Raw genomic sequence first — 12,142 nt, 5'->3', positions numbered from 1 at the left:
TAAGAAAGTAAATACACACTTATTGAATCACTTAAGCAACAATCCTGTTCCTTATCCGATAATATACATAGAGCTTCAATATAATTTAAGAAGGTTTTGCGGTACACTTTGCATTGCCTGCTGTAAGCAGAGTTGAGAACATTTAGCATAACTCAAGAGAGTCCATATACTCACAAACTGAATTTTAGAAAAAAAAGAAGAAAAAAAAAATCACTTTAACAATGATTTTATAAAAGACAGTGGAAAAGACAGAAAAGCTACCTTGTGGACACTCTTTAAAGATGGTTTCAAAATGATCTGATGTAAACGTGGCATTCCCCAGACTTGCTTGTGTGCCTGACCTAGCTGCTGTGGCAGCAAGCAGAAAACCTCTCTGGGAACTCAGTGGTCTTTAGCTTAGGCTATCCAAGCTTTTGCAAAGAATTGAAAATGACAAGAACAATCAATCAATGTGGTCCATTTTTTCATCTCAAATTTCCTGAGTGTTTCTTCTGCGTAGTACAAAGACACAATACCCCCAGGAATCTGCAAGCAGCACTCACTACTCTTTATAGGCGACACACACAGTGCCACTCATTGTTTTGTACTAAGCTGTCAAAGCAGAAATCTATTTACCACTCAGGTGATCTCCCAGCTGTCTTAAGATAACCGTGCCTCTATATATGACACCAGTGTTGTCATGTCCCCGATGTTTTTCCATTAGGAGTGGTATATGTTAAATGCTAACCCCACTCAGCCACTCATTCAAGACATCCCAAGTGCCAAAACTATTTTCATGGTAGTCTAAAAAACCCACAGTGTCTCAGCAACTCATCTGGAGCTCAGGAATAGGACAAATCTTATTCCTAAATAAATATGAGGGAAGGGATACACTGGCAAGAAGAACCACCATTCAAAATCTCTCAGTTTTATTGCATGGAGGGATTCCAGAAACCACAGCACAGTTTTAATGCTGCTGATGAGTCTCGAACTACAGCCTGGAGGAAAATGACTGAGTGAAATAAAACACCTCTTTTTACTACAAAGGAAAAGGGTTTTTCCATTCGCAAGTTGATAAAACTATTAAAAACATAGTTTGGCTGTTTCTGAATTTCCAGGGGTTCTTTTAGATGAATTTTCAGATAAATTGTTTCTAGCACACCCCAACCTCTATTGTATATACAAGAGTACTAATTTTGCATTACTGTCCCTTTTTTGATTCTTGCAGTGACAGAAGCAAAATCTGCCATTGAGTGGGGCTAAAAAGGGTAGTACAGAGACAAAGATAAGGTTAAAGACAAAGGCAGTTTGCCTTTGCAGATTTGCCTCATTTTTCCCAAGATTATCTTTGTATCCAAGATTATTTTTGTATCATTTTGATTTCTGTTAAAACTGTTTTGCCCAAGTGCAAGTAAAGGAGCTAAGTCTGGAGCTACTCCAACATTCAACAAGCTTGAAAAACAATGTACCTCTGCAATCTGCAGAAAAGGTGGCCAAAACTCTCTCATCAAAGACGGCGGGTCCAGGAAAAGTAACCAGGCAAAATATAATCACATTCCTCTCTTCCTGGCCCTTTTAATGTATTTTTTTTTCTTTTTATGTATTTTTTTTCCAGTGAAGGAGGCAATATGGCCATTTGTGAAACTGCGATGATTCTCAGTGATCATTAGATTTATAAAGGGTGGAGAGCTGTCAGGACAACTTTTGTTTGCTTATTAAGGGCTCCCATGTGAGCAGTAAAGCTCTATGGGATTCACACTTCTGCCCCAGATCAGATGATGCAGTTTGCCTGGGGAACACAAATCTTAAAATGTCAGTCAGACACATGTGTCATGTGACTGGAAAACTGTCCTCAACCACTGGGGGTGTTTCTTCCAAAACTTGCTGAAAACACTAGAATTTACAGTAATGTTGACAAGTGCCTTTTTCCAAGTCATTTTTCTCTCTGTCTCTGTTTTCAAAACATTATTAAGGTGTTTTTGAAATTCAGTCTGTGAGAATAAATGGAATCATAGAATCACGGAATGGTTTGGGTTGGAAGGGACCTTAAAGACCATCTAATTCCAACATCCCTACCATGTGCAGGGACACCTCCCACCAGTCCATGTTGCCCAAAGCCCCAACCAGCCTGGTTCTTGAGCACCTCCAGGGATGGGGCACCCACAGCTTCTCTGGGCAACCTGTGTCAGTGCCTCACCACCCTCTGAATGAAGAATTTCTTGCTAAGGTCTAATCTATATCTAATCTCTTTTAGTTTTAAAACTATTACCCCTTGTCCTGCTGCTACACTGCCCAGGATATGGTTGGCCTTCTAGGCTGCAAGCACACATTGCCAGCTCACGTTGTTTTTTTCATCCACCAGTACTCCCGTATCCTTTTCCACAGGGCTGCTATCTTAGCTCATCACACAGTCTGTGTTCAAGTTTGGGATTGCCCTGACCCAGGTGTTGGATCTTGTGCTTGGCCTTGTTGAACTTCACGAGGTTGACAGAGGCCCACCTCTTGAGACTGTTGATGTCCCTCTAGATGGTATCACTTCCCTCCCCTGAAGGTGTGTCCTTTTCCCTGTATGAAAACAGAAACCTTTCCCAGGTGAGCTGAGATAAAATAGGTTCTCAGAAGACTTACGTGTGCAGGTTTTTAGGTCCTCATTAATGACAAATCCTTCAAAGCACTGGCAGACATAGGAATCATCAGTATTTAGGCACAGATGCTCGCAGCCATGATTGCTTTCAGCACAGTGGTCCACTCCTATTGATTTGTGTTAATAATTGAAGAAAGCACATTGGAGTTTTAGGTACATACATTATGACATTGTAGTTTGTGCACAATGCCTTGGCAGAGCAAGGGGAAAAGATCAGTACAGCTTTTTATTTATGCAGCATTCCCACCTATTTGAACAACCTGAGTTAATTAACAAAACCTAAGTGAAATTAATAAAACAACCCCACACAGCAGACAACAAACTTGATAAAGTGCTTGCCAAATGTCATGAAGGGAAATGGAGGCAGTGTCCTGCCTTGTATTACCCACAGGATCATGCTTTCTTTGTTTAAAAGGCAAGACTCTTTTGTTCACCATAAAATTTTCTCAGAGAGAAGTAGGAATACCAGTAACTCTTGTAAAAGAAATTATAGCTTCCAGGTTATTTCATAAACAGTACATTCTTTTTCAACAAATGAGCAATCACAAATTAACACTATCCTGCCAACAGGTTACCGCAGTTCAAGCCTAGTGGAGAAAAGATACAAATCATGAGTATGGGAGTGTCTTAACTTGTTCCATTTGCTTTGTTTTCCTATTTCTATTCTGATTCCAAGTCAGATAAAATGGAATATTTATTGACTCTTGTATGAAACTGGTCCACTGAACAGACAGCAAAGCTTTAGAGTGAGATACGTGCACTTGCAAATGTACTATGTAATCTGCTGACGCTGTAAGTATAGAAAAAGCACATTTTAGGAAAAAAGCTTTATACTGAACTTTCTCATAACATTTTATTCACGTCTTGCTAATGGCTATTTTTAGTTATATAGGCCCAAATCACTTTAGCTTAACTTGATCAAAAGTAGTGGAGTTTCCTCAGACACAAACAGAGTCTCATGTCTCTATTTGCAAATCATTTACAGATGTGAACAGGCACGTCTGTAGCTGTCTATATTTAAAAAAAAAAAATCCTATACTTAACATAAAATTACTTAGTTTTAAATATTGCTGTTTATTAGTTTATTTAACTAGGCAAAGAGTTTGCAGGAGTCAGTCCAGATTTACCATTATACATAAGGAGAGGTAACATTGGCTAGGACAAGTGAAGCTGAGGTGTAAGTTTTTACTAGCTGAAGCAAGTTCCAGCTGGAACAGTCTCCTTATTCCAAGGGTTTACATCACCATGAAGAGGCTTGTGTAACTTCTCAGAGCACACAAAAAATGTGGAAAAAAAGGAGAAAATAATAATAATTAAAAAAAAAGAGTTTGTGAAAAAATGCATCTGTAGCATCTTGGCACCATCTTTTACAATACAAACATCCACACTAATGTGAATTTTAACATTTAAATACTTTAGGTTCTAATGCAGAATCTTTTAACACATGCTCTCAAGGAGTGGAGTACTCACAAAGCAGCTAATTTCCAGGCTTTAAGAAATAGTATAACTGTAAATTTGTTCATCATATTTGCTTCATTACTTTTTTTTTTTTTTTTTTTTTTTTTTTTTTTTTTTTTAAGGAAGAGAAGGGGAGGGAAAAGGGGAAAGGTCTGTATTTAAAAAAAAAAATAGTGTCTTGGGAAATATTTATTTTTAGATATTCAACTTGTGATAGCCTAAAACATAATTGTTAAAAAGTTCTTGCAACACATCCAAGTGTCTTTAAATATAGCTTTATCACACATAGTTTATTTAAAAATAATTACTCCCTAGTCTATAAACTATTTTTAATTTCAGTGACAGAGTGTTCTTTTGGTGAAATTTATCATAAGTACATCAGGCAAAAATGATACCAATATTTTAGATTATGAGAAAAATGGTTCTCTGGAAAAAAAACAACAACAGTATCTTCTGAAAAACTAGGTTACAGCAAGTGGGCAGTGCTGTTGGTGTTTTCTGGTGCAACACTGGTCCCTCTTTTAGTAGCATTCTTATTAGCAGAGGACACTTTATTAAACAGATTGATGAAAATGCAAACATATAGCAGGGGGAGATTTCTACACATCTCCACATATCAGCATACATTAGTTTTAAGTGTGCTGCAGTTAAGTAGCACATAGTAATGATACAGATGTTCCAGAGTAAGCTCTGCCGTTGTGTTTGACACCATGGCTGAACACCTTTTCCCAGTTATTTGTATTGGAGAAGATGATGCTTTAGTTCCATATTCAATCTGGGATCTTGCTATAGCATGACTTCACTAGGGCTGGCTTGGGGTTGTCTTTACAGAAACATAGGTTTGCATAGCTCAAAAAGATCTCAGAAGGGACTCAGGAGCATTTTCTCATTCTGTTCACACCTCACCCCACTGCAGTAACTAGTTGCTGCTGTTCATGAGATACTAATTTCTGCACGTATTGCCATCATGTTGTAGGGTGTATCCAGGATGACATTTGCACACAAGTGACTCTTCCATATTAACGCGTTCATGTTCACAGTCATGCTGACCAAAAGCACAGAAGTTTACTTCTGTAGAGAGAAAAACACTAAAGAATTCAAGCCAGTCGTGAGGGTTTCTGAAGTCAAACAGCTTAGAAAAACTCACTTTTGTTAAATGGTACCAGATTCTATGCTTTGGACAGCTTTTGAAACTGCACATCTGATAGTGAGCTGTGGATCTGTGAGTTGACTGCAAATACTTAGCTAGCAAGACTGCACTTTGACTCCATACCCCCACTCCTGTAGTCATTACAGTTTATGAAACATGGTGCATGGTGGAGGAGGAATGCCTGGTGCTGGTCACCAGTATTCTTCCTGATTTATAAAAAGGGCATATATGCAAATGTTCTACTTTACAAGTTTATCTCACATGAGATTTGTTATAACAAGTTTTGGAATGGGAGCTCAATCCTGAAAATGTCACCAGATTTACAGCCAAATCCAGAGTCCCCTAAGGTTAAGGAAAAGTATCCAAAATGAGAGTTATGATTTGTCTTTAATTCTAAATTAAATCATTGGCAATAAGTATTCCAGGCATTATAGTTCTTTTACTCCTATGCTCACCAAGGTACATCCATTCTATAAAACCCTGAATGTATTAAAATACGATACAGATACTAAAAGCCAGAGTAGTATGGATTGCTGTAAAAACAGCACAGTGTATATAATGATGCTTGATGAGAAAACATCTTTAAGACTGAAAGAAGACATAGTTGTAAAAACAGATAAATTTTATGAGGGTCTAGAAATATAATTATGTTGCTCTAATCAATATTCCTACTCATAAAGTATCAGCACAATTCCTCCCCCACTAGAACTGAGTCACCAGGTCAAGATAGTTCTTTATTAACAGCATTACACTGAAAACTTGCTGAGTTTCTGGACCCCAACTCAGGAAGAGCTGTAACACAAAAGGCTTTGTGAAGGAAATAACATGTACAACTGGTTTGGAACCCTAACATTGCTGAGGCTGTTGATACAGTTTGAAGGAAACTGTATGGGTTTCATGTGTGATTTTAAGTTGCTTCTCATAACTACATTACCAATCCGTTACTTTCTCAAAACTAATGAAATACATCTGTCCTTGGCTAATGCAACTTAGCAGCAAAGCAAGGTAAAAATTAAAAAAGAAAAAAAAATTGTGCAACTACAGGACAATGTCAGAAAGTCATAAAATAAGAAACAAACTTTTTGGTTTTAAGCCATTGTGGTTTCTGTATTATGCCTTAAGTTTTCCTGAATCTCTTAAAAAATGTGTAATATACAACCTAGTCTATGAAACAGCAAACTATATATTTTTCCAATAAGACAGTGCCAGTTAAAATTCAAGTTTATAAAGAAAGATTTGTTTCAACCTTTATAATAGAGAAAAATTTCATCCTTTCAGAAAGGAAACCATTCACAGCTGGTTTAAGAAATAAAAGCAGATGAACTTCATTATGTCCAAAGGATTACTCACTTTTGCATGTTTTCTTATCTGGATTAAGTCTAAACCCTTCTTGGCATTGACAAAAATAGGAATCATCTGTATTAACACATTCCTGTTCACAGCCATGGTCCTGAAGAGCGCAATAGTCTGGTCCTAAATGGAAAAAATTGCGTCAGTGAGAAATATAATTCCTCAGATATAAGTTAGAAAAAAAAATTACGTCATTTTCTTTTCTTTATTTTTTTTCCTTGTGTACCATTTAGAACTTTTACCATATTGTTTCAAACTGTGAAAATAAGATTTACCTTTCTGACAAATAATCTGTTATACTAAGGTAGACCTGATATGTATTCTTAATGAATTCTTGGAGAAGACATGTACTACGTGCAGTACAGAAGTTAAAACCTTAAATATTTCTCAACATTTCACAGCTATACACTGCCGCATCAAAATTGCCTATTTATTTTACTCAGAGCAAGTTTGATATGATCTGTAATAAATACACAACCAAGCTTCTGAATGCTATTCATCAGATCAAAACGGGACAACCAGGTCATCAAGAGCATCAGTGTTTTTAAAAGCCTTAAGCGCTTGCTACATGGCTCTTCCATTTAAAATGCTCATCAAAGGAAAGTTGAGCAAACTCTAGAAACAGCTGCTACTTTTGTACAAAGTACCTGAGAAGGGAAAGTAATTCTGCAGTAAGCACTGGGATATTTACCCTGTAGCACTAAGTACTATGAATTAAGTCAAAGAACCTGACATTCACTTAGATGTGATGTCTGGCCATCGCTTAGCTGTATACTAGTGGAATTCACTAATTTATTGTAGGGAAAGAACAGTCTTAATCCTTCTTCACTGCTAAAAATAGATAGATGCGTCAGAAATCAAATAAGTTACATTTTTAATAACATCCGGCACTTTTGAACACTTCATTAAACAACCTGAAAACCAAAATTCAGTGGTTAATTATTATTGCAAGAGATAATTAACTTCCTGAAGCAGGAACTGTCTTTTCTAGTACATGTGGTAACCTAATGCAATCAGGCCTTTATATGTGATGAAAACCTTCACTAATAATAGACCAAGCAGCAATAGGGGCAAAAGTCCTCTTAACAGTTAACTCCGCATCTGGGAATTACCTCTACCTTCCTCACTGACAATCTAAATTTACTGCCCTCTTCTCTTTCTGCCACACGTAGAGAACTCTGCTGGTGTTGGCAGGATTCCCCTAACGAGCCATTTTCCTTTTATTTCATTCTGAGAAATTTGGAGTAATTCCCAGAGAAAATTTGTAAGACATGCAAGACTGTCTTACATGTAAGACATGTAAGACTGTACTGATAACATTTACATTTTCAAACCTTTTTTTTTTTTTTTTTTTTTTTTTTTTTTTTGTAGCCTTGAGCATTGAAGCTTACTTTCTGTTCTTGAGCAGAAAGCCACAGTTCTTTGATAATCACAAGATCTTGGAAACTGGAGCCCTTGGCCCAGGCCTGCTTACTGATACAGTGATCTGGTCTGGCATGGATGTGAGTCTTGGCTAGTTGGCAACTGTCACTGAGATTCAGTACATAGGCCAAACATGTAGAAATTTATGCTAAAAGTTTTAATTTACAAACATTTTAAATCCCGTGTTCTGAAATTTGTTCCTTCATGTTGTTTATGTGAACTCAAAGGCAGTGTGATTCATAACATATGGGAACTAGAACACACTTTTGCTCTGAAGAGCTCTCATGTCTCAACTTCGTTAGCATCAAAATCTACCCTGTTCTTTTCTTTATGATTTATTTTATTAGCAAGGCTCAGAAGATGTCAAGTGTAAGGTAAAGTGGCTTAGCAAGTGTTTGAGCTGTAGAAAATGGTATCAAAAGCCTTACTGAAATCTAGCCAGACCATATCCACAGCCTTTCCCTCATCCGCTGAGCATGTCACGTTGCTGTAGAAGGAGATCAGATTTGTTAAGCAGGACCTGCTTAACAAATTAACAAATCTGATCTTTGATAGACCCATGTTGACTGGCCCTGATCTCCTAGTTGCCCTGGTAGTGCTGTGATGGCATTCAAGATAATCTGCTCCAGGAGCTTCCTTGCCACCAGGAGTAGACTGACAGGCCTGGATCCTCCTTCCAACCCTTTTTGTAGATGGACATCACATTTGCGAGCCCCCACTTGACTGGGACCTCCCCTGATATCCAGGACTACTGATAAATGATGGAAAGCAGCTTGGTGAGCACTCCCACCAGCTCCCTCCGTACCCTCGGGTGGATCCCATCTGGTCCCATTGACTTGTCTATGTCTACATGGTTCAGCAGGTTGCTAACAATTTCTTCCTGGATGATGAGAACTTCATTCTGCTCCCTGTCCCTACCTACCAGCTCAGGGAACTGGGTACCCAGAGAACAACTGGTCTTGCAGAAGAAGGCATTAAGTACCTCAGCCTTTCCCACATTTCTTGTCACTATGTTTCACCTTCCATACCCAATAAAGAATGGATATTCTTCTGAGTCCTCCCTTTTCTTGTTTATGTATTTATAAAAACATTTTTATTGTCTTTAACAGCAATAGCCAGACTGAGCTCAAACTGGGCTTTGGCTCTTCTAGTTTTCTCCCTGCACAGCCTCATGATACTGTTGTAGTCCTCCTGAGTGGCCCGTCCCTTCTTCCAAAGGTCATAAACACCCTTTTTCTTCCTGAGCTCTAGCCACAGCTCTCTTCGGCCAGACCAATCTTCTTCTGTACCAGCACATCTTTCAGCATGTGGCGACAGCCTGCTCCTGCACTTTCAACATTACCTTCTTGAAGAGTGTCCAGCCTTCTTGGACTCCTTTGCCCTTCAGGACTGCCTTAAAAGGCCAAAGTCTGCCTTCTGGAAGCCCAGGGTGGCAGTTCTGCTAACCTTCCTCCTTACTTTTGCAAGAGTTGAAAACTCTAATTCATGATCATCTTGGATATAAGCTCATGATGGCCTCCAACCTTCACATCACCAACAAGTCCTTCTCAGTTAACAAGCGAAAAATCCAGCAGAGTGCTTGTTGGCTCACTGCCAACTGTGTCAGGAAGTTATCTTCCACACACTCTTAAGACTGCTTCCTCTCTGCTGTGTTGGATTTCCAGCAGACTTCCAATAAGTTGAAGCTCCCCACCGTAACAAGCACTAGCAACTACAAGAATCCTCCCAGTTGCTTATAGAACGTTGCATCTGCCTCTTCAGCTTGGCTGGGTGGTTTATAGTGGACTCCCACTATGACATCTGCCTCATTGGCCTTCCCTTTGATTCTTACCCATAAATACTCAACCCTGTCATTACCATTTTTCAGCTGTAGACAATCAAAACACCCCCTTAACATAGAGGGCTAACCTCCTGCCTCTCCTTCCTAGCCTATGCTTTCTGAATGGTTTGTAGCCATCCATTGCAATACTCCATCAGTATACTTTCAGCAAGTCTGTGGGTGACATTAAATTAGGGACATTATCTGAAAGTAAACAGCAGTACAGAGGAACCTTGATAAACTTCACAACTGGACAAACAGAAGTCTTCTGAAGTTCAGCAAGAAGAACTGCTTGGGGGTATGTCTCTTTCCCTGGATCATAAGGTCAGATGTGCCGTCTGAATTAGATGCTTTCTTTCTAAATGTTAAAATTAAGTGACATAACAAGCATAATATGCACTGTAGTCAATAGGTTAACTTCATCTCTTTCAATAAATGTTGAAATGCCCCCAAGCCTTTAAAAAAAAACACAGAAATGCAGTGCTACAGAAATAATGTTTGTTCACTTTATTAGACAATATGGACTATATTCATCAATGGCATCAGCAGTTTCACTCACCTAAAAACTAAAGGGTTTTGTCTGCTTACAGCTGCAACACTAAAGTTTCATTACCAAGGTCTGCATTTATGAAAAAAGGTAACCAGGAGCATACATTAAAGTTTTCCCTTCACATTTCCTGAAGTGAGTTATGACATTACATACTACAGAGGTTTTAGCTTATTTTCCCAATTAAGGGAAGCTTTAGCAAGAGTATTTTCTGGTCTGTTAGTTCTCTTCCGCTTTATATCCCCCCCAGCTCTGGTAACTTTTGAACTTGTTAGTTCAGTGTCAATCAAGTTTGACAAACAAGGAAACCTCTGAAGTTATTATAAGCTGGTGGAAACATCGAAACTTTATAGAGGCTACTGATCTTCCCAGAGCTTTGGCACAAGTATCAAAGAACTCTCTATTGAGGAAAATCCATAGCAAAATAGGCTGCAGTGTTTCCTCTGATTGTGGAACTACTCACTCTGTTTAATTTTAGGTTGTCTTACAAACCAAGATGATTATAAATTGTCATGTACAAACCAGTTTGTTTATCCAGCTAGGGGGATGATATTCTAAATGAAATATCTGGATAATCAAAGAGAATACGCAAGACAAAGCTTTTGGCTTTTACTATTGAAAAAGGAGCCTGGTCTCATGTTAAATGCTTCCTGTTTATAGAAGGGGCCCCTCCACCTACTCTCTCTCCCTAAAATCCAAACTACCTCCAAAAACAACTCTCATTGCTTTTATGACTTTTGGATTCAACGGCACTCCAACATTTTCTATACCTAACATATTATTCAGTGTTCCCAGGCACAGTGGGAGAATTACTGCTGAGAACTGGACAGAAAGAGTACATACTGTGCATAATTAAAGCTTATCGCTACTTACTTCTGCAAGTTCTTTTGTCTGGATTTAAAATGAACCCTGGGTAGCATCTACAGTAATAGGAGTCCTCAGTGTTAACACATTCATGTTGGCAACCCTGGTTATCCACAACACAGTAGTCTACAACTGCAAAAGAACAAGAGCAACATATATAATCAGAAAAACAAAATTAGAACTATTACACATAGAGATTATGGTACTAGCTACACACAGTAGTTACAAGAAAAAAAGGGAAAGCTGACATAATTTTTCTCCTGAAGAACCTTTCTGCAAAAAGCAGTGTAATTACTAGTTGGTACATCACATTCATTTGAGTCCCAGATTGTTTCTCCTATCCTGTGAACATTTATCAACTCACTTATTGTCAGGAACCTTCTGAATGTGTTCTCTCCGATCTGAAAACCATGACTCAGTCAGCAACTCTGTTCAGAGACCAGGGCAAAGCAAAGTTTATTTGATTTAGTTTTGTCTTCTGTCTCTCCCAGTCCAGTCCTGGAACTGTTCTGCTTTTCCTTAATTCCCTCAGCTGTATTAGTTATCATTACTTGTTCCAGTAGCCCAAATGCATAGGAAACCTATGGCAATACCTCCTACACTGAAGGCTGTCACGGTACATTTATCCCCCCTACCTTGCTCCAGAATCATCCTGTAGAAATCAAGTGCAGCTATGAAATCTGACAGCTTCAGCTGATTTTCACCACTGATATTTTGCTTATATAATGCCTTTTGTGTGAGAGAAATCAAACATCATAGTTAGTCTAGTCACGTATTTCATAAGTCTGGTCACCTATCACACAAATCTGTATTTGCAAGATAGATTGCCAAAAAGGTAATAATATAACACTTCAGAGTTTACTGAGACGAGCCCATTTAAAAGTGCTAAAGGAGTGAAATAAATTATAT

At 38.4% G+C, this 12,142-nt stretch overlaps 1 protein-coding gene across 1 annotated transcript in view; it reads right to left on the bottom strand.

The window, feature by feature from the left end:
• The window catches only part of MATN2 (matrilin 2), a gene marked incomplete at both ends in the record, with an annotated part of 57,821 nt that overhangs the window by 20,350 nt on the left and 25,329 nt on the right, over positions 1–12,142 (bottom strand). Inside the window, 3 exons of the mRNA XM_084283081.1 lie at positions 2,608–2,730; positions 6,582–6,704; positions 11,243–11,365. Of these exons, the coding sequence (XP_084139207.1) occupies positions 2,608–2,730; positions 6,582–6,704; positions 11,243–11,365 (369 nt within the window). The remainder of the gene's footprint in view (positions 1–2,607; positions 2,731–6,581; positions 6,705–11,242; positions 11,366–12,142) is intronic.

Source organism: Netta rufina, assembly GCF_964035555.1.
Source record: "Netta rufina genome assembly, chromosome: 2".
NCBI classification, from domain to species: domain Eukaryota; kingdom Metazoa; phylum Chordata; class Aves; order Anseriformes; family Anatidae; genus Netta; species Netta rufina.
This window is presented reverse-complemented; position numbering and strand designations above follow the sequence as displayed.